At 35.7% G+C, this 21,198-nt stretch overlaps 1 protein-coding gene across 50 annotated transcripts in view; it reads left to right on the forward strand.

Moving 5' to 3' along the window:
* The window catches only part of ABI3BP (ABI family member 3 binding protein), a 258,238-nt gene that overhangs the window by 128,117 nt on the left and 108,923 nt on the right, over nt 1–21,198 (forward strand). For all 50 annotated transcript variants that reach the window (XM_058295957.1, XM_058295933.1, XM_058295935.2 and 47 more), the window contains exons 10-14: nt 3,730–3,807; nt 5,655–5,729; nt 6,922–6,996; nt 7,941–8,012; nt 8,474–8,548. In XM_058295957.1, the coding sequence (XP_058151940.1) occupies nt 3,730–3,807; nt 5,655–5,729; nt 6,922–6,996; nt 7,941–8,012; nt 8,474–8,548 (375 nt within the window). The remainder of the gene's footprint in view (nt 1–3,729; nt 3,808–5,654; nt 5,730–6,921; nt 6,997–7,940; nt 8,013–8,473; nt 8,549–21,198) is intronic.

The following is a 21,198-nucleotide window of genomic DNA, read 5'->3' on the forward strand; positions in this document are numbered from 1 at the left end:
ACATGTAATTTTAGAAAGCTTTTCCAAAATTTATGTATCACCCTCTTATTAAAATATTTACCAATATATCTTTGTAATTTTGTGCAATCCTTGAAATTTTACTGTAAAATATCCAAACCTCTTGGTCCTAGGGTAAGTTACCTCCAAGAATGTAGATGAGTGACTCTGAGCTTCAGTTCTTCAATTTGTGGATCAGATTTGATCATCTCCCTTTCAGCCACTTAACCCTGTGACTATATTCTACATTTTTAAAATAGTGTGACACTAGGATGCTTCCAAATCAAATTCCCTCAGCTCAGGATTATTGCACTCACCCTGTTTTCTACCCAGAACGTGTAAATTTTATCCTGTGTCTAGCAAAGACTTGGAAGAATTTAAAAAAGAAATTGGCTCAAGTCTTAACTGATTTGGTCCCTAATATGTCCATCAAAACTATACAACTAGGGTTTATGAAGGAGACTGAAAATTAGCAGAGGGTTTTCTAGACCACTGCTATCAGTTTTGAACTGGATAATGCTCTGTTCTTTAGTCCTTAACCTTGAGTCATATTTCTTAGTTTTTTCACAGTTTTAGTAACAATTCAAGCATTTTGTTTTTTCCTTTGAGTATTTTTAATTATATATTTTTGAGGATACATAGATCACAAAAATGTTACATTAAAACTTACAAGAGGTTCCCACATTACCACCCGCCTCACCCCCCCCCCCCATCAACAACCTCTTTCATCATTGTGGCACATTCATTGAATTTGGTGAATACAGTTCGGAGCACTGCTTCACTGCATGGATTATAGTTTACACTGTAGTTTACACTCTCCCCCAGTCCATTCAGTGGGTTATGGCAGGATATTTAATGTCCAGCATCTGTCCCTGCAATATCATTTAGGACAACTTTTTCTTTCAATTTAGGGAATTAAACAGTGAGTTTGTCTTCTTTTGCCTTTTTAAAAAGTATGATTTACTGAAACTTTGATTCTCTTCAGGAATGAATGTGAATTAGATGAAAAAAATTCTATGCAAATAATATCTTCCATAGCATATATTTCTGGAGAAACAGATATCTTGAATTTAGCACATGGCAAATTTCTTACCTGTTGAAGAGATTGCTAGCTGGTATATTTGAAAGTGCCCAGTAAAGTCAAAGAAAATCCTACCCATCAAATGTACCATCTTAACAAAACAAAATGACATTTTAAACTTACTGGTTTTCACAAAAAGAGTGTGGGCCTAAACAGTTCATTATATTAGACAGGGAGAAATAAGCTTTCTGGAAGTTAAGTATCATGTTAATTCAGTATAGTCAATTTTTTAGGGGGTAGATCCTAAAAATAAATCCCCTTTCCAGCAGGTCCATAATGGGACATGAAGAAAGTAATTGCCTGCGTTCTAAAAACACATGGTATAAATAATAAGAGAAATAAACAAAAAAACTAGTATTATACATACATAACCATGGGACAAAGGGGTTCCCAAAGCCTAGCTTAACCTGCCAAAATTAAAGGAAACAACTGTTTTGAATAAAGGTACAGAAGAACAGTAGAGTAAAAGGAATTTCCTTGGTTTCAGGCCATGTTCTGGTGACATTTTACTTTCCTATGACCAAGACTCTAGTCATTCAAATAGAGCAGAAGAATGTCCCTGGCTTGAGATGAGGGAGCCATAAAGAGTCCCCCATTCAAGTATCTTCCCCTCCTGCCAATTTCTCCAATGTCTTAAAAGTTGTATGTAGAAATATGATATACCTTTATAAAGAATTAGAGATTTGTGAAAAATATAAATATTCCATGGAAAGGTAGTTTGCATCTTTCTTCATTAACAGCTTAATTTTTGGCTAATGTGATTGCCAGCTTAGGGCGTGTTTTAAATATAAGGAATTAAAGCAATTAAGAGCATTGCCTATGAAAGTCTAGATCCAGAGGTCAAAAGAGAGGTCCTAGTTAACCAGAGAATCACTGAGAACATAGGGTAGTAAGTGGGAAGGAGAGGATTAACAAAGGGGTCCTGAGGGAAAAGAGGACATTTGAAGACGAGATCATTAAAAGAAAACCTTATAATTTCACATTAAGAAAAAATACTCCCTCTGCTACATGCTGAAAATAACAGGATTGGAGCTCATAAATAATTTGGAATCTGAGTGTTTGTTCCTGTGCTAAAATCAGAATTGGTTTTAAACAAAAAAGCAGAAAAAATTTATTAAAGATTTCCATTGTGCAAACAAGATGTGCAACTTCTTGTGCACATGAATCCAAAACACACTTGTCCATTGGAGGCAAGCATACTAGCATTTGTGGCACTTATTTCTAGCATTTTAAATAGTAGGTATCTGTTGTATGTCTCCATCAATACAGATAGAAAATTGACTGGCTTCTATAAACACTGTGGAAGGGATGCTTTGTAATTGTCTCTAAGTCTACCGGAAGTAAATAAATATTTTGTGTCCACTTTAACTGAAAAGGAGAAAATGATCTTTATATCATCCTTTGGATTAAACAAAAGGAAAAGCTTTTTTTATAATGATTACAATAATGATGTGAAGTACAGAAGGCAGTACAGAATTTGCATCCTCATAGAACTTTGAGATCAGTAGTTCTCAACCTGTCCCCCCACAGACATTTGACAATGTCTGGAGACACTTTGGGTTGTCATAATTGGGGGAAGTACAACTAGATTCCAGTAGAGGCCAAAGATGTTGCCAGACATCCTACATGCACAGGACAGCTTCTAATGACAAAGAATATCCTGCTCAAATTGTCAACAGTGTGGAAGTTGAGAAATGTTCTGTAGATGTTCTGTACAGCTGTAGGATTCTATAAAAACCCATCTGAATCTATAAACAATGTAGTAGATACTCTTAATACCTAGTTAGCTCAAGCTGGCAAGGTGAGGTGTCTCAAAGATGTGTTAATTCTTTTGTGTCTCTAAATTGTTTCAAAATGTTATAAACCATTATTGATTGAGTGTGCTAAATATCTGAATAGAGTTAATACTAACTGCATGTTTAAATTGGGGAATATCTTAATCATGGGAAACTCTGATTTAGAAATGTACTTTCTTTGAAAGACAATACCTAAATTTTATAAGACAGTTTCTGGAATGATTGACTAAAATGGAAAAAGAATTGGAAAAAGAAAACCTCTATTTTTTTCATTAAGTTCTCACAAAGATTGAAAGAAAAGATGTATGCTGTCAAATTGCTCAAATAAAATTTATTAACAATTGGGTAGTATAAATTTGTTGGTAGTATTTTTTTAAAAAAACTTAGCTTCCTATATATGATGTGTTTTTTAAACATTTGTGTCATAACTCATTACATTCTTGCAGTGCTTAATAATGACAATTTTCTATTCTTTATTTTTTTAAAAATTGGAAATACTTGAATATAAAATTCCAGAGAGCATTTCAACTACAACCTATACCTTAAGAAACCCAATTTTTGAATCAGAATGGCATGAGACATATCCAAGTATTAGGTTGTGATGTTTTTCTTCGTTCCAATGCCAGTTTAGATCTTAAAGAATTAGCTATGGTTAATGAGAATGATTTCTTAACATTCTTGTCTGCTCATACTACTCCCTGGCAGAAAAGCACAATAAAGTTGTTGGCTGACTGATGGAAAGTGCAGAATAGATTGCTTGAAATAGACTATTTTACTTGATGACGTTTGAATGAGTTGTTTTTGGAATTGTATTATGAAAAACTGAGGTAAATTGTTTGTTCTCTGACATTTTAGCTAAAAATGAAACCCTGGCATTACCTGCTGAATCTAAAACACCAGGAGTAGAAAAAATCCCAGGGGAGCCCATAACAGGTAATGATAGCTCAATGTTGATTTTTGAGAGAATAAATAGCATATATTTCCAAATAGCAAATGATTTACAAGTCTGAACTTTTTCAGTGAAGAGCCAGTAGGAAATTCATGTTGATCATAATCATAAGTAGGAGATTCTAGGTCCCTGGAATGTTTAGAAAAACAACAGATGCAGTATGGTCTTTTGAATCATATCACTGATGAAGCTGAATTTTCAAACTAAGTGAAACTTGTTACCTCAGCATTCTGCAATATTCTTATTCTGTAATATAATGCCATTTTTTATGCTTTCCTTTTATATGAAGAAATGAGACAGTTTTTTATTTCTTCACTTTCAAAAGTGTTCAGTTTAGTGAAATGCCATATATCCGTACAAACCAAATGAAGGTACCCTGTTTAGAAACTAACGTTTCTGGAAGATTTAGGATCCTAGAATAGTAAAATGTTTTAAAGAATAAATGCAGTAAACATTTTTCCCATTTTTTATCAGCCATTGCTAACAAACACTCGGCATTCCTTTTCTGAATGAGTTACCCAAGTCCAAAAACTGAACTAGAATTCTTGCCAGAACAATACTACCTCATGCAGGACTCAATGAAACAAACATCTGGCAAGAATTCCCATGATCTACATTTAGCAAAGGAACTCCAATCTAAGGTAGATTTTTTTTAAAAAATCATAAAATTACCATAACTTGCTTGAAATATCACTACTTACCAATTGTGTTAACCTGTTTACTCCTAACTAGACCAAAGAAGATAAATATTGGAGGGGAAACAAAATAATTTGATTTCAAGAAACTTTAACTATTCAAATAGGAATATCTATGACAGAGCAAAACCCCTTCATTGTTATCAGAGCAGAGGTAGAAGCTATTCCAGATACTGGAAGCATCCATTAGGGTGTAAATTCCTAGGGGGTTTTCTGATTTCAGTATAATTGGTCAGTGCCAAGAAAGCGTAGGGATAATGCAGTAGGGTCACTCTAAGTAGTTTGTTTTTTGTTTTTTGTTTTTTGTTTTTTTTACCTCAAAGTTTCATCCCATTTTTCTAATTATACTTCTCCTGGCACAATGTTTGATGGGAGAGCCTACAAATTTCTTTGTTCTCTGCCAAACGCTCCTCAGAATTTTCCACTTCGGCAACACTTAGGCAAACACCACAGCTTATTATTCCGTATTGTGTGTTTTCTTGTCTCACCCTGCAAAATTCTGGGGCTTTCTAGCTCAAAATTTATTCCAGATTTCAGAGATCCAGGTTCTTATTTTTCCAAAACAATTTACCTGAAGCCTTCTTTGCCTTTGATCTAGTCCTTTGGGACAACCCTGTGGCTGAACATTTGAATCCTGATCCTAATTTCACCCCTGTTCCAAACCCTGCATGTTGGTCACAGTTTGGAAAAGAGGAATCTTATAACTATAGCTCTAAATAAAGTTTTTGCCCTTGGCCATTCTTTTAGTTGCTGTTGATTGGTTCATTTAATAAACATTTATCATGTACTTACTACGTACCTCAGGCATTGTGCTAAGCCCTAGAAATAAAGAAAAAAGGGAGATATAAAAATTATGATGAATCAGATACATGCTTTAATGCAGGTTAATTCAGCATGCATTTTGGAGCACATCGAAAGTGGACCAAACCTAGAAAGGAAGGGCTGGGAGGAGTGTCAGGTCAGGCAAGTAAGGTACATCAGGGAGTCCTTAACACAAGCAACTTGTAGAGAAATGGCCTATATAAATATCAATTACTAATTCTAAAGGGCAACAAAAAAGTGTCTCGTGGTCTTTGGTTGGCTTCATCATTTTATCTTAATTTGCAAAGTTGCCTTTTTTTTTTTTTACCTTTCAGTGACTCCTGAAACAGTTGCAAGAACCACTAAACCTACTGCATCTAGTGCATTAGACATTTCCGAAGCAGCACTGGGTAATTCTAAGATTTCTTTCTTAAAAAAAGACCCCAAAAAACAACAACAAAACTCCTAACACTCATAAAAAAGAAAAATAACCCCAATGCCTTAGCTTTTTGGTATTCTCCTCTCTTTGTTTTCCTGGTAGTAGATAACATTCCTATTTCTTGAACCAATTCCATTGAAGATTTAACAATATACCTTGATCCTGGCAATTGACGTTCCAGGCAAATGTGGATGCTAGATGCTAACTGCATGCCTTGTTTAGCAAAATCTTCAGTTGTGTGGAAAATCAGAATGTCTGCTTTTTAATCCCAAAAGGTTGATGGGGTAGAGGAAACCTAGATGTCTTGACTATGTCTGTGCTTTCTGGTTAGATTGGCTTTTGGAATTCTTGTGCATGCTAACCTTGGGGGAATCCCTAAAGGTAATGTTTTCAAATAATGATTTATGTCTCTTTTGTTAGCATCTTCTTGACCCAAGAAAATCTAATTAGCTTCATTGTTTTCTTTCCCTGAAGAAATGAAGCATGCATTTTATCTTGTACTTACGCTAGTCTTCCATTACTTCACATGGCACTTTGAAAGCATACTTTTAAATTTTATTTATTTATTTTTTAAAGATTTATTTATTTATTTATTCCTCTCCCCTCCCCCCCACCCCAGTTGTCTGTTCTCTGTGTCTATTTTGCTGTGTCTTCTTTGTCTGCTTCTGTTGTTGTCAACAGCATGAGAATTTGTGTTTCTTTTTGTTGCATCATCTTGTTGTGGCAGCTCTCGTGTGTGCAGCACCATTCCTGGGCAGGCTGCACTTTCTTTTGCACTGGGCGGCTCTCCTTGTGGGGCACACTCCTTGCGCGTGGGGCTCCCCTATCTGGGGACACCCCTGCGTGGCAGGGCACTCCTTGCGCGCATCAGCACTGCACATGGGCCAGCTCCACACGGGTCAAGGAGGCCCGGGGTTTGAACCGCGGACCTCCCATGTGGTAGACCAACACCCTAATCACTGGGCCAAGTCCACCACTGACTTTTAAATTTTAATAGCTAAGTAACATTTTTCATGGAAAGCCAGCTGTTTTCGTGAAAGTCATCAGCTTCTCAATGCATACATGAATCTTTGTTGTGAAGTATGTTCTGCATGATTTATAATTAAGCCACAGTGTCAAATCCCAAGACAAAGAAGAGCTAACCACATTCTTTTTTATTGTAGTTCTCAGTGAAAGGACCCGGGAAACCTTGCAAACGGTTCTAATACCTAAGTTTGAATTGCCCCTGAGCACTCTAGGTAAAAATTATTAAACATTGCAGCTTATTAACTTGGAAATTGTATGCATGCTTAAAAGAAGTCTTAGGTTAATTCACTCATGTTTTTATGTCCTCACAAGAAAGAAGGAACAAACAAATGACTTATTAAAAAGATATGCTCCTTAACACACAGGCCCTTAAACATTTTTAAATCTTTATTTTATAATTGAGGGACCCAAAGAAGTTCTCCCATATGACCAGTCTCTGGGTTTCTTTCCTTTTCGTAACCATATTTTTATATTATATTTGATTCTTTTAATTCAAAATCATGTTCCACTGAACAAATTGATTTTTTATATATTTTTCCTAAATATGTTTTTACTCAATTGCCTCTTTTGACAGAGATTTTTTCTTTCTGCAGATTGCTTCTTAGAATTCTAAGAATTTCTTTATGTGTGCAAGATCAAAAAAAGGAGGGGAGCATAAATAAAAGCCATAGAGTTACAAAAAGACTATTTTGCAAATCATGGGAGCAGATGTAGCTTAGTGGTTGAGTGCCTGCTTCCCATGTACAAGATCCTGGGTTTAATCTCTGGTACTTCCTAAAAAAAAAAAAATAGCAATTATCTAGACTTTTTAGTTCTAGTTCAGATGTGTTTGGTGCTTGGTTTGATTTTAAGAAAATATAGCTCAAACCACACCTATACATGGCTGAAGAAGTGAGGAAACTGGTTTAATAAGGATGGAAAGAAAAATTCAAATTCCTCGAATTTAGTGGCTATGATTATAAGAAAAAGAAAAAGACTAATATATTATCCATATTGAAACAGAAGTAAATACAACAACAGGGGTCTTACTTGACATGAGATAACTTGCCTACTTGTTTTTGTGTTTTGCCTTTTAAGGGTTGAAAACTTTTCACTCTCTCCACTGTTGCTTGCACCTCAGGTTATAACTTTTCTTATGTGTTTTGTTTTATTACAGCTCCATACAGGCTTCCAGAATTTCCTCAGGCAAAAACACCCTTCACTTTTGAGAAACCTGAGGGCACCTGGGGTAATGACATCTTAAATCTGGTGTTAAGGATATGGTTGGTGATTGCTTAATTCTTGTGTTCTGGGTCCTCTCTCTGTAAACTCCACTGAGCTGGTGAATTGTTAACTCAGCTAAACAAGTGGTTGATTTTGTTTAAAAAAAAAAAAATCTAATTGTATTTTCTATAAGTTCAGTAAAAACCATCAGTCTGTTAAATTCTGTATAGCCCATTTAGTTTGGTTATTTTTTTTTTGTCCTTATAAAGGTTGAAAGTATGACATCAAATTCTTGTCTTTAGGCACTAAGAAAATGTTCTTTGAATGGGTGCATATCAATTTCTTCCTGATATATAATGACTTTGGATTGGATCAGTGTGTGCTTTTTATTGCAGGCTTCAGGTAGTTACTTAACCATTCCAGCAAAATAATTTTGTCTCTTTCTCTCAAAAACTCTTCAGCAAATTCCATTTCTTTTCTTTATAGCGTCAAGTGAAAAGCCATGGATAGTTCCTACAACTAAAACATTTGAAGATACTAAAGTTCTACAACCTCAAAGTGGTAATTGCATTCTTTTTTTTAAATAACTTTTTTTCTTTATTAGAGAACTTTTGGGTTTACAGAACAATCATGCATAAAATATAGGATTCTCATACTAACCTGTTATTAACAACTTGAATTGGTATGGAAAATTTGTTATACTTGATAACACATTTTTTAAATAATTGTACTAGTAACTATAGTCCATGGTTTAACTTAGGGTTTACTGTTTGTGTTATGTAGTTCTATGGCTTCTTTTGGTTTTTAATTTTAATTTTGTTTCCATGTATACAGTCTAACATTTCCCCTTTTAATCCCATTCAGATGTATATTTCAGTGCTGTTGATTACATTTACAGTGTTTTACTACCATCACCACCATCAATTACCAAAAGATCTCCATCATTCCAAATAGGAACCTGTACCCTTTAAACCTTAACTTCCCATTCCTTATTCTGACCCTGTCCCCTGGTAAACTATATTGTAGATTCTGACTCTGAGTTAGCTTATTCTAATGTTTTCAAGTCAGTGTGATCACACATTTGTCATTTTGTGTCGCACTTATTTCACTCCTCATGATGAGTTCAAGGTTTATCCATGTTGTCACATGTATCAGGACATATTAGTCAACCAAAGGGGCACTGATGCAATCTGCTGGCTTTTATAAAAGGTATTTATTTGGGGTAGAAGCTTACAGTTACCAGGTCATAAAACATAAGTTACTTCCCTCACCAAAGTCTGTTGCCATGTGTTGGACCAAGATGGCTGCCAACATCTGCCAAGAGCTCAGGCTTCCTGGGTTCCTCTCTTCCTGGGGCTTGTTTCTCTCCAGGCTCAGCTGCTCTGCTCCTCTGTGTGCTTACTTTCTGGGCTCCAGCTCAAAACTCCAACTCACTTCTCTGCCGTGTGGTTTTCTCTGAGTCCCTGATCCCAATGTCCTACTGATGTGGCCCAATCAAAACTTTAATCATTATTTAATCAAGTAAAAGTGAAACCTCTGCATCATATAATCTAATATGCCCAGGGGAAAAGACCAGTTCACAAACATAATCCAATATCTGTTTTTGGAATTCATAAATAATGCCAAACTGCTACATAGGACTTTGTTCTTTTTTTGTGGCTGAATAATATTTCATAGTATGTATTTACCATATTATGTTTATCAGTTCATAGGTTGATGGACACTTGGGTTGCTTCCATCTTTTGGCAACTGGGAATAATGTCATTATTAACACTGGTGTACAAATATCTATTCAAGTCCCTGTTTTCAATTCTTTTAGGTACATACCTGCTAATGTGATTGCTGGGTTAAATGGTAGTTCTACATGTAGCTTTCTGAGAAACTACAAAACTGTCTTCCAAAATGACTGTACCATCTTACATCACCACCAACAATAAATGAGTGTTCCTACTTCTCCACATCCTGTCCAACACTGGTTATTTTCAGTTTTTTAAATAGCAGACATTCTAATGGATATGAAATGGTATCTCATTGTGGATTTGATTTGTATTTCCCTAATGGCTAATGATGTTGATTATCTTTTCATGTGTTTTCTGGCCATTTGTCTTTTCAAGTCTTTTGCCCATATTTAAATTTTGTTATTTGTCTTTTTGTTGTTGAAGGATTTCTTTATACAGTCTGGATATTAAACCGTTTTCACATATGTTGTTTCCAAATATTTTCTCGTATTGTATAGGTTGTCATTTTCCTGTCATGATGAAGTACTCTGAGGCACAAAAATGTTTAATTTTGATGAGGTCCCATTTATCTATTTTTCTTTTGTTGTTTGTGCTTTGGATATGAAGTCTAAGAAACCACTGCCTACCACAAGGTCCTGAAGATGCTTCCCTATGTTTTCTTCTAGGAGTTTGATATTTTAGGCTCTTATATTTAGGTCTTTTGGGTATATACCTACTAGTGTGATATCCAATTTTCCCAGCACCATTTATTGAAGACATTATTCTTTTCCAGTTAAGTAGTCTTTGCCCCCTTGTCAAAATTCAGTTGGTCATAAATGTAAGGCTTGATTTCTGAACTCTAAATTTACTTCTATCTGTGTATATGTCTGTTCTTGTGCCAGTATCAGGCTCTTTTTAATACTATGGCTTTGTAATGAATTTTTAAATTGGGCCAAGATGACTTTGGCTATTTAGGACCCCTCTCATTCTATTTAACTTTGATGATAGGTTTTTCAGTTTCTGCAAAGGAGGGTGTTGGAATTTTGATTGAGATCATGTGTTGAATCTGTACATTGCTTTGGGTAGAATTGACATCTTAAAAATATTTAGTCTTCTAGTCCATGAACACAGAATGTCCTTCCATTTATTTAGCAATGTCTTTCAGCAATGTCTTGTAGTTTTCTGTGTACAAGTCTTTTATATCCTTGGTTAGATTTACTCCTAAATATTTGATTCTTTTAGTTGCTATTGCAAATGGAATTTTCTTCTTGGTTCCTTCTTCAGATTGTTCATTACTTGTACATAGAAACACTACTGAGTTTGGGGTGTTGATCTGTATCCTACCACTTTGTTAAATTCATTTACTAGTTCCAGTAGCTTTGTTGTGGATTTTTCAGGATATTCTGTATATAGGATCATGTAATCTGAAATTAAGGAAAGTTTTACATCTTCTTTTCCAATTTGGATGTCTTTTATTTCTTTTTCTTGTGTAATTGCTCTGGCAACAATATCCAGTACAATGTTGAATAATAGTGGTGACATTGGGCATCCTTGTCTTTCTCCTGATTTTAGAGGGAAAACTTTCAGTCTTTCACCATTAAATAGGATGCTAACTGTGGGCTATTCATAGGTGCCCTTTATCATGTTGAGGTTTCTTTCCATTCCTGCTGTTCTGAGTATTTTTATCAAGAAGGGGTGCTAGATTTTGTTAAATGTCTTTTCTGCATCAGTTGAGATGATCATGTGTTTTTTTTCCCTTCATTGTGTTAGTGTGGTGTATTAATTGATTTTCTTAGGTTGAACGCCCCTTCCATACCATGGATAAATCATACTTGATCATGCTGTATAATGTAGATTCAGATTGCTACTATTTTGTTGAAGATTTTTGCATTTATGTTTATGACATTGATCTATAATTTTCTTTTCTTGTAGTAACTTTATCTTGCTTTGATTTGAGGATATAGGTGGCCTCATGAATAAATTAGGGAGTGTTCCCTCCTCTTCAATTTTTGAATTGAATATTACTAATTCAGTCTCATTACTAGTAATTGGTTTATTGAGATCTTCTTCTTGAGTCAATAAAGGTAGTTTGTATGTTTCTAAGACTTTGTCCATTTCATCTAGGTTATCTAATTTATTGGTGTACAGTTGTTCATAGTATCCTCTTATAGGCCTTTTTATTTCAGAGTCAGTAGTGAGGTAGCTCTTTTCATCTCTGATATTAGTTATTAGTGTCCTTCCTTTTTCCTTGTCAGTCTAACTAAAGCTTTGTCAATTTTATTGATCGTTTCAAAGAACCAACTATTGATTTTATTTTATTGCTTTTTGTCTGTCTGTTTTCTGTTTCATTTATCTCTACTCTAATCTTTGTTATTTCCTTCCTTCTTCTTACTTTGGGTTTAGTTTGATCTTTTCTAGTTCTTTCAGTTTTGAGGTTAGGTCTCATTGGAAGTCTTTCTTCATTGTTAATATAAGCATTTACAGCTACAAATTTCCCTCTCAGCACTGCATCCATAAGTTTTGGTCTGTTGTATTTTCATTTTCATTCAACTCAAGATATTTCCTTGACCCAATTGCATTCTATTGTTTTTTTAATTATAAAAGCAGTTTTGAGTAACTTCTGTTGTTTTCATTTTTATAGCTTCCATAATTGATTATCAATATAGGTTGTAGTAGATAGAAGGGCTATAATACAGTCTTGACACTTGGATGAATCTCATTTTTCACAAATATAAATCTAAAATGGTTGTGCATTTGTTTTAGAGATCTATGTTTTAATTTCTGGATATGTTAGAAGTCTGGATGGAACATGAGCTCTGCATTGGCTCATTGATTTTCTTGTAAATGCCTCTAGTGCCATACATGACAGCAGTAGCAAAAATAGGAAACAGATTTTCTGCCAAGAATCACCATGGGTGGGTCTGATTTAATAACAGTATGGGCTTAAAGTTTCCCTTGCAGGCAGATATTTGCTTCTCTTTCAACAAAATATTCAATGAATATTTGAGAGCTTACAATATACAAGATATTACACTAAGTCCTAAAATGTGTGTACATAACATGACATAGACAAAAGGCACATATCTTAAAGTTAGTAATGGATATTTGTACCAGTCCTGGTTCTCCCATTAACCATATGACTTAGCTTTTTTCCTAATTTTCTGGGCCTTGGTTTCTCCTTTTGTGAACTATAGAGATTTGTTTATTTCTTCTGAGAATTCTTGCATTCCACCACTATAATTGATTGAGGTATCTCTCTTTTGCAAAAAGTAGACTTTTCTTAATTAAAAAATTTAGCCTATACATGTTTTCTTTGATACCTTGCAGTCCGCTAAAAAGAGAATATTCAGCCTATGAGAATTATGAGAAAAATCAGAAGCTATCCTTTTTGATTACTTCCATGAATTTTTGTTTTGTTTGTTCTTGTTCCTTTTATCTTACTTTTTGTCAAACTCTTAGTTGCTGTGATTTTATTATGGGTATAGAGAGTATATATAGTATTTGATATGTATAAAATATATAGTAAGTATTACATAAGATAGTATAATAATGTTTATAGTGCATATATATAGCATAGTATATAATGTAGCTGTTTTGTTAGAAGTTCGTGTAAAAAATTAAATACATTGACATTTTGAAGTGTTCTTCAGATGTAGTTTGGTGAATTTGAGAAAAGATGCAAGTGAGCAAACAGAAACACATTGATCTTAGTCAAATTATCCTTTCCCTGTTAAGCATAATAGGCTCAGATCTCAGGAAAGGACAGAAGATGACATCAAGTTATGTGTAGTGTCCCTTAGTTTCCTTAAGTGGGAACACACTTGGAAGTTAGCCATGGTTGTTAGTCCAGAGAAGCCTCAAACTAGGGCTTATAAGCCTTGATTCTCTGAGCCACAGACCCTAAAACGCTAGTGTAATTACCTATGTGGGTACAAAAACACCTTCAGCAATCTAGATCACCTGAATCTAAAATCTGTTTTCTAGGTAGAAGTTTTATACTGAGCCTCTAACTCTAATAGCCATCTCACAGACACAGCTGCCCTGTACATATGGAACCACAACTAGTCTGGGAACAAGTGCTGCACTTGGAGATCCTAACATGACTCCTCACTCCTCTGAGAGTACTGAACCAAGCACTTTTGGGGCCTGCTAGACCAGATGAACTCTTAGTTCTCTTCTGTCTCTTAGCTCTGAGTTATAGGTTAGGGGAAATGGCATCCCCCAGGTCCCTTTGAGAAGTGTCTATATTTTGGTTCCCTTGATTATTTAAGTGTAAACTGAACAAAACCTCAAAGGAATGATTTATGAAATTCTAAAGTCTAGGATATGAATTTTATGTAAGTGTGAGTTAAACCAAGTTGGGGTGGAAGATAGATATAAATTGGTGAGTGAAAATTGTAGAATTAAAAAAAGACTCAAATGATGAAATGGATAATCCCAGTAAGGAAAGTTTCCCTTTGTCTTTATTTTATTTTATTTTTTGCTCTCTTTTGTTGTTGTTGTTCCTCTCCCCTTTCCCCCTGTTGTCTGCTGTGTCCATTTGCTGTGTGTCCTTCTAAGTCCGCTTGCATTATCCTGTGGCCCTGGGAAACTGCATCTCTTTTTTGTTGTTGCATCATCTTGCTGCATCAGCTCTCCATGTGTGTGTTGCCACTCCTGGGCAGGCTGTGCTTTTCTCACACAGGGAGGCTTTCCTTGCTGTGAGGACTCCTTGCGTATGGGGGACTCCTACACAGGGACGCCCCTGTGTGGCATGGCACTCCTTGCGCATGGCAGCACTGCACATGGGCCAGCTTACCACATGGGGCAGGAGGCCCTGGGGATCGAACCCTGGACCCTCCATATGGTAGGTGGACACTCTATCACTTGAGCCATGTCTGCTTCCCTGCTTTGCCTTTAATCCTACAAAAATTCCACTCTTCTTGTCCTGGTGAAGTATAAGCAGTGGTCAAGGGAGAGGATGTGGCTTGAGCAGTTGAGTACCCATCTCCCACCTGGGAGGTCCCAAGTTCAGCTCCCTGTAACTCCTGAAAAAACAAAAACAAAACAAACAAAACAAAAGATAAAACCAACTCAGGGAAGTCAGTGTGGCTCAATGGTTGAGCACCAGCTCCTCATATGAGGTCCCAGTTAAATCACCTGTTCCTGGTACCTAAAAAAAAGAAAATGAAAAAAAAAAAAGTGGGTAATGCAGCAGAAAACAGCCTCATTGTTCAACCACCTCACTAGAATTCCCAGCTCCAAACAATCTCTGAACCACATGCCAGGTATTACCATGGACTAGACAGTTCAGTAGGTGATGATTGCAGATGTGGGCATTAGCACCACAACTTCCCAGTCTACCTTATAATATTTAATTTTTGTATCTGCTGCTTAGTTTAATCCTTGGACCAGCAGCATTGGCATCAGCTGGGAATTTATTAAAAAGACAGACCCTCTGGTTCTACTCCAAAGCTATGGAATCTTCATTTTAACAGGGTCCTTAGGTGATTTGTATAAACATTAAAGTGAGAGAAACACTACCTTATTACTTAGTCTGTTTATCCACATGGTGCAGGCAAAAATGATCAGGTGTGGTCAATTACAGGACAGTAGATCGCAAATCAATATGGTTTCTGCAAGTAGATGATTAACTGTCTCTTGTTTCTGCTAATAAGCAATGCCTCAGTCTAAGCTTTTTTTTAAGTGTTCTGTGGCATTTTCTCGACTTAAATTTCAATTAAAATTAAACAGCATATGCATTATTTTTGCTTTAAAGAGTTGCTATATTCATCACCCTTTCATTCATTTCAGCCCTTCTTTATTTTTTTAATTGATTTTGTATGAATTTATACATGTACTAAAGTCCCCTTCATTTCATATTTAGGTTCACTGTATATAATTATTTCTTTTCTTTTCCAATTACTCCCTAATGCAAATGTTTTGAGATCTAAGAAGGGAAATATGTAGAGATAGTATTTGAATGATGATCAACAAAACCATTGGTCTTTGTTTTGGTTGTTGTTCCTTTGAAGAAACAAAAAATTGTAGGTGGTATTGATGACTGGCATCATTATAACAAAATGAACACATTTTGTTTGCTCTGTTGGTATGTGATGTATCTGTATTTATGACATCAATTCCTTTCTGCCAGAGACCACCAGGGACCATCTGTAAATGAGCAAGGTTGGGCTTATTTACTTGTTGCAACAAGAACACATGCACTATGGGGATCTGTGGGATATCTGAATAAAAGAGAATCTGGATTTGTAGGATTTGGACTTGTATTAAGTGATTTGGGCGAGGGCTCCAGGAAATAAAGCTTTGTGATGGGTTGGATGCTGTCAAATAGTAGGAGTAATTCTGTGATCAAATATCTTAATTCTTTTCAATCTCATATTAACTAGGACATGGGCACATTGGTAATTTTTTGGTTTGGACAATGTTCATGCTTCTGTCTGTGTTCCAGGTGATTATAGAGTAGTCTTGTTTATCTTATCTGATCGTTGTCAAAGTAGCCTTATCTGATATTGGTGTTCTTTGAAATCATTTATGTTCAAAGAAGAACGCCACAGTCTAGCTGTGGGTGCCAGGCCAGCTCCTGGGTATAAGGGGCTGTTTTTCTTTTTATCAACCATTTAATATTATTTATCACTAAATTATGTAAAATTCATTCTGATTCATCATTTACTGAATTTGTTTTCTATATTTACCTTATTTTCTCTATCAAAAATAAAAAAGGATGCTCTCAAACAAATTTCTAGATATAAAAGACTATATCAAGATTCTAATTTGTATGGTGAATATTGAAATCACTGGACCATTTCCATAGTCTTATAGCAACAATGGGACAGAGTATTTGGAATTGTGACTATTCCAAGAAATTGAGAGGTATAGTCATCAATCATATTTTCCCACTTTCAGCCTATTTACCCTAATCTTTCATCAGGGTTACATTTGGAATTGCATTTAGAATTAAACCTTCTATAAAGCAAGTTTAAGTAGGAATGATTGATTTTGATTCTTCTGGCAAATCTAATTTTCCTTAAGTTTATAAAATAAATCATTAAAATCTGCCCTAGTCTTACGTACCAGAAAATAAAATTATTATAAATTATGTATTAAAATAAAGTTGGCCACATTTTAGAAATATTTAAGTGCTATTAATAATGACAATTATATTCGGGAAAAAGTCTTATGAAGCAATAAGATTGGTCTTAGGCACTCTTGGAAAGTGGCCAGTTGACTATGATTTCAGTGTTATTATGGAGTGAATTCTAGAATATCTCAGTACTTTCCACACCCAGATGAATTGTATGTTTGTGTGCATGTGCAAGTACTTGTATCATTTCTCCAATGAATAGTGTAATTTTGTGTGTGAGTAGTAGCAATTTTCTTCCAAGAGATTTAAAGGGCTGTATATATACATACCATCACATTAATTCTTCCAACAGTCCTGGAAACTAGACAACAAGAGTTATTTTCCTTTTTCTTAAGGAGATTTATAAGGGAATTGTCTCTGAATGAGTAGGGAGGCAAACAATATATTCTAGTTCATTTCTGTCCCTGTCTTTCCAACAAAATACTCTAAGTTAAAAGTGAAATAATTCCATAGAGTTTGCTTTGAAATTTTGAGAACAGCTCTCATATCAGAGAGAATTAAATGTTTGTACAGGAGATGAATGCCTTCCAAATGTATAAGAAACATCAATCTTGTACATTGATTGACCAGTTTGTGAAGTTTCTTCTTGTGAACGTGATAGCTAGTCTGTAAGCTGCAGGGTGAGACAGAGCTGATAACCAGCTCAAATATTGCCATCTGTGGGCATCAGACAACTTAACATTTTAGCACCTGAATTTTCCCATGTATAAAATGGAAATAAGGTATTTTTCATTGGGTTGTTATGTTTTAAAAATAATATGTAAATAATACAATGCTCAGTACATAATAAGTATCCCCATCATGATTCCCCCAATATAATGGGGTCTTGCATTGAATACATCCCCTTCCCACCACACTGCCTATCCCAAGCATCTCTGAATTGCTGCAGATGCTCGATAATCATGATCATAATGATAAGTTATTTAATTAATAGAAGGAAGATTCTAAGCTTACGTGTATGAGCATATCAAAAGATTCCTTTGTCTCCATTTCACCATATAAAAATTAAGGAAAATGGAAAGGACATGTGCAAAGTTATTCAGAGATCCTGCAATCCCATGGGAATGGTCTAAGGTTCTATTAACTCATAAGCTTTATTTGTATCCTGTAGTCACTTGTTCAGTTATAGTGCCTGTTGGGATCACTCTGTAAACTGGGATCTTAGTGCCTGTCAGAATCACTCTGTAAACTGGGATCTGAAGCCCTGCCTAGACTTAGTAAGTGAAAAAATGCCACAGTCAACGCCCTGTGTTTACCTTGGGCTGCAGAAGTGGAAGAAACAGCAAAAATGCCATGTATTTACTGCCCCTCAGATGGGATATATACATGATTTTCAGACTTTAGTTTGTGGGGTAGAGGGATGGAAATCAGGTTTTGTTTTTGTTTTTTTTTTTTTTCTGGCTTGATTGTGCCATCAGTGTTAAGCCTCCTTAATTTACTTTGTCATCCCCTTGAAAGACAATCATTTAGTACCAGGAGAGATTTAAAGCCCAAATCAAAAAAAGGAAATGGTCACAAACCCAGGATGATTCAATGCTTTTGTTTTTAGCCTTAGAAAACTCGGTCTTGCTTTTTTCTACTCCCAGCATGTCCAGACAAATTAAATTTTCTCTCCAAATTAATATAACCTATTACATTTCTCATTTGGGATAATTATTCCCCTTTAACTTTTAACAATAAACAATTATGTTTAGCAGCTTTCCTTGACAGAGTCAGACTGAGAATGGTTAGACTCAATCTCTTCACTGGAATACATTTTACGGACTGTCTTAGAAGTTCATCACTAATTATTTTCAGTGTTAAAGTATTTTAGTCCTTTATAGATCTTTAGTATATTGCAGAATATGTTTAAGGTCTGCAGATTATGTAAAGATTTTAAAACTGAATTGATCAATGCTCATGAGGAGTAGCATACTATCTAGAAAGTTTTGGCCACTGTTGGTTTGCTCAGAGCAGCTGAAAGGAGAAAACCTCCACATTTGGACCTTACTGCCTGCCCTGAGAGGTGTTGATTAGCGCAGATCTGGCCCACCCAACTGGATTAAGCCCTAGAGAGGAGTAATAGTAGGAATGAGTGGTGGTGCTGATGATTTAAGTGTAGGAAAATAGAATTCAAGTGTAGCAGATGGCTTACAGATTTATTATGGTCTCTTAGAGATTTACAGCTTCAGCCTTTGGTTTTGCTTCATGAGCATTTTCTTGCAGGCAATATTTTCACAAATTTTAAGGCCAGCCTGCAAGGTATTTTATTTTTCCATGGGCAGAAGAAAACATTATCCATTTATTTAAATGGTACTGCAAACTCTGTGTGTGGTGCTTATAAGTGTTTTTCTCTACTAGCTACTTATTGATATTTCTGTGGTATTTTTTACTTTGTTACTTGTTATGTGTTTTCAGGTTTCTATTTCCATGGCAGGGTATAGCCACAGAAGCATATGGCAGATGGTTGTGTAGTAGAGGAAGAGATGTGTGTACACACATATAATTAAAGAGCATGTTCATTTGTTCTCCAAACTAAACCACAAAGAAATTTGTGCTAAGAGCTTAAATTACCCAACTGTCAAACTCACAGTTGTTTGTTCATTGTAATGAACGTCTCATAGATTAATTCTATTGACTATATCCATTATGTGCCAGTCTCTGGGTTAATTAACTTTGGGGTACATACTGAGCACAGCAGGCACAAATCTCTGCCCTAATGATGTCCTTTGGCTAAGAACTTAGGTTTAAAAAGGAAAGTCGTTCATGTACATGCTAATATTTAGGGAATTTGAATAAAATGGGGATAAATTCTTGATAGTTTAAAATGCCTTGTCTTTGTGCTGTCATATGATTCCACAGCAATATCAGGGAACTTTTTTTGTGGAATTTGTATCTAATCGTTTTTTTAGAAAGGAATAAACTATTCAACTAATAAAACAATTTAGCAATGTGGCTTTAGGAAATTATAGAGTGGTAGTGAAGCTTATTGTATATTTTTAATATTTTTCCCTGAAAAATCCAAAAATTTACTTATCATCTCTATAAGTCCTTATTGTTTTTTGAAAGCAACCAATATTGCTTTGAACTGGGGAAGCAGCTGTGGCTCAATCAGTTGGGCTCCCGTCTACGACATGGGAGGCCCTGGGTTCACATCCCAGGGTCTCCTTGTGAAGGCAGGCTCACCTGCACACTGTGAAGAGCTGCCCGCCCGTAAGCGCCATGGAGAGCAGATTCAGCAAGGTGACGCAACGAAAAGGGAGACGAGCAAAAACGCAGAAGAGAGTGCAACAAATGGACACAGAGCAGACAGCAAGCAAGCCGCAACGGGGGAAGGGAAATAAATAATAATAAATACAGGTACAGAGGAATGCACAGCGAATGGACACAGAGAGCAGACAGCAAGCAAAAAAGCCACAAGGGGCGGGGTGGGGGTGGGAGGGTGGATAAAAACAAAATAAAACACAAAAAACTATAAAACCTTTGAACTGAATTTCCCATTTTACTTATTGAATTAGATTTCCCCTACAACTTTTAGTTCCATGAATGTTCTGCAAATTCAAGATCAGAGATACTACTTAATGTCAAATACCTGGAGAGTTTCATCCACTAAAGTAAACACGGGTGCTAGAATGTGTTTTTTCCTAAACAAAAATGTATGGTATCCTGTCTTTAAAAAACAGGAGCATTTGCCCCTAAATCTTAGCTCTTTATCAATTTTATAGCAGGAATATTCCTTTATTTATTTTTCCTCTCCTCTCTCTCTACTCTTCCCCCACACTGCTGTTTCTGCTACCTGTGTCCATTCCCATTCTTTGTGTGATCTCCTGTGTCTGTTTCTTTCTTTCTTTTTTTTTTCTTCTGTTTTTTTTTCTCCAGTCTTCACCAGGATTTGATCTCAGGGACCTCCGATATGGGAAAGTGGTTCCCTGTTGTTGCGCCACCTCAGTTCCTGGTTTCTGTTGTGTCTCGCCTTGACTCTCCCCTGCATCTCTCTCTTGTTGCATCATCATCTTGCTGTGTTGCGCACCGCACAGGCACGCCTTTATCAGGAGGCCCCGGGGAGTGAACCTGGGACCTCCTGTATGGAATAGCCCTATTCCATATGGAATAGCTTTGTAAAAACCAGGGAGACCTAACTGGACTTCCATGTATTTTACTTTGGTTATAGAAGTACATACAAGGGTTTTATAAAGGAAATCAAGAGCTATTGGTATTTTTAATTTTTAGAGAACTCTGTTTCAACAGCTATTGGTTCAGACTCAAAAAAATCTTCTTTAATCCAAAAATGAAATGAGATGATGGTGTCCTTCTTAAAGCTTCCCAAACAATATAAAACTTTGATGGATGGCATTTGCATATTTTTAAAACTT

Source organism: Dasypus novemcinctus, chromosome 4 (genome assembly GCF_030445035.2).
Source record: "Dasypus novemcinctus isolate mDasNov1 chromosome 4, mDasNov1.1.hap2, whole genome shotgun sequence".
NCBI classification, from domain to species: Eukaryota; Metazoa; Chordata; class Mammalia; order Cingulata; family Dasypodidae; genus Dasypus; species Dasypus novemcinctus.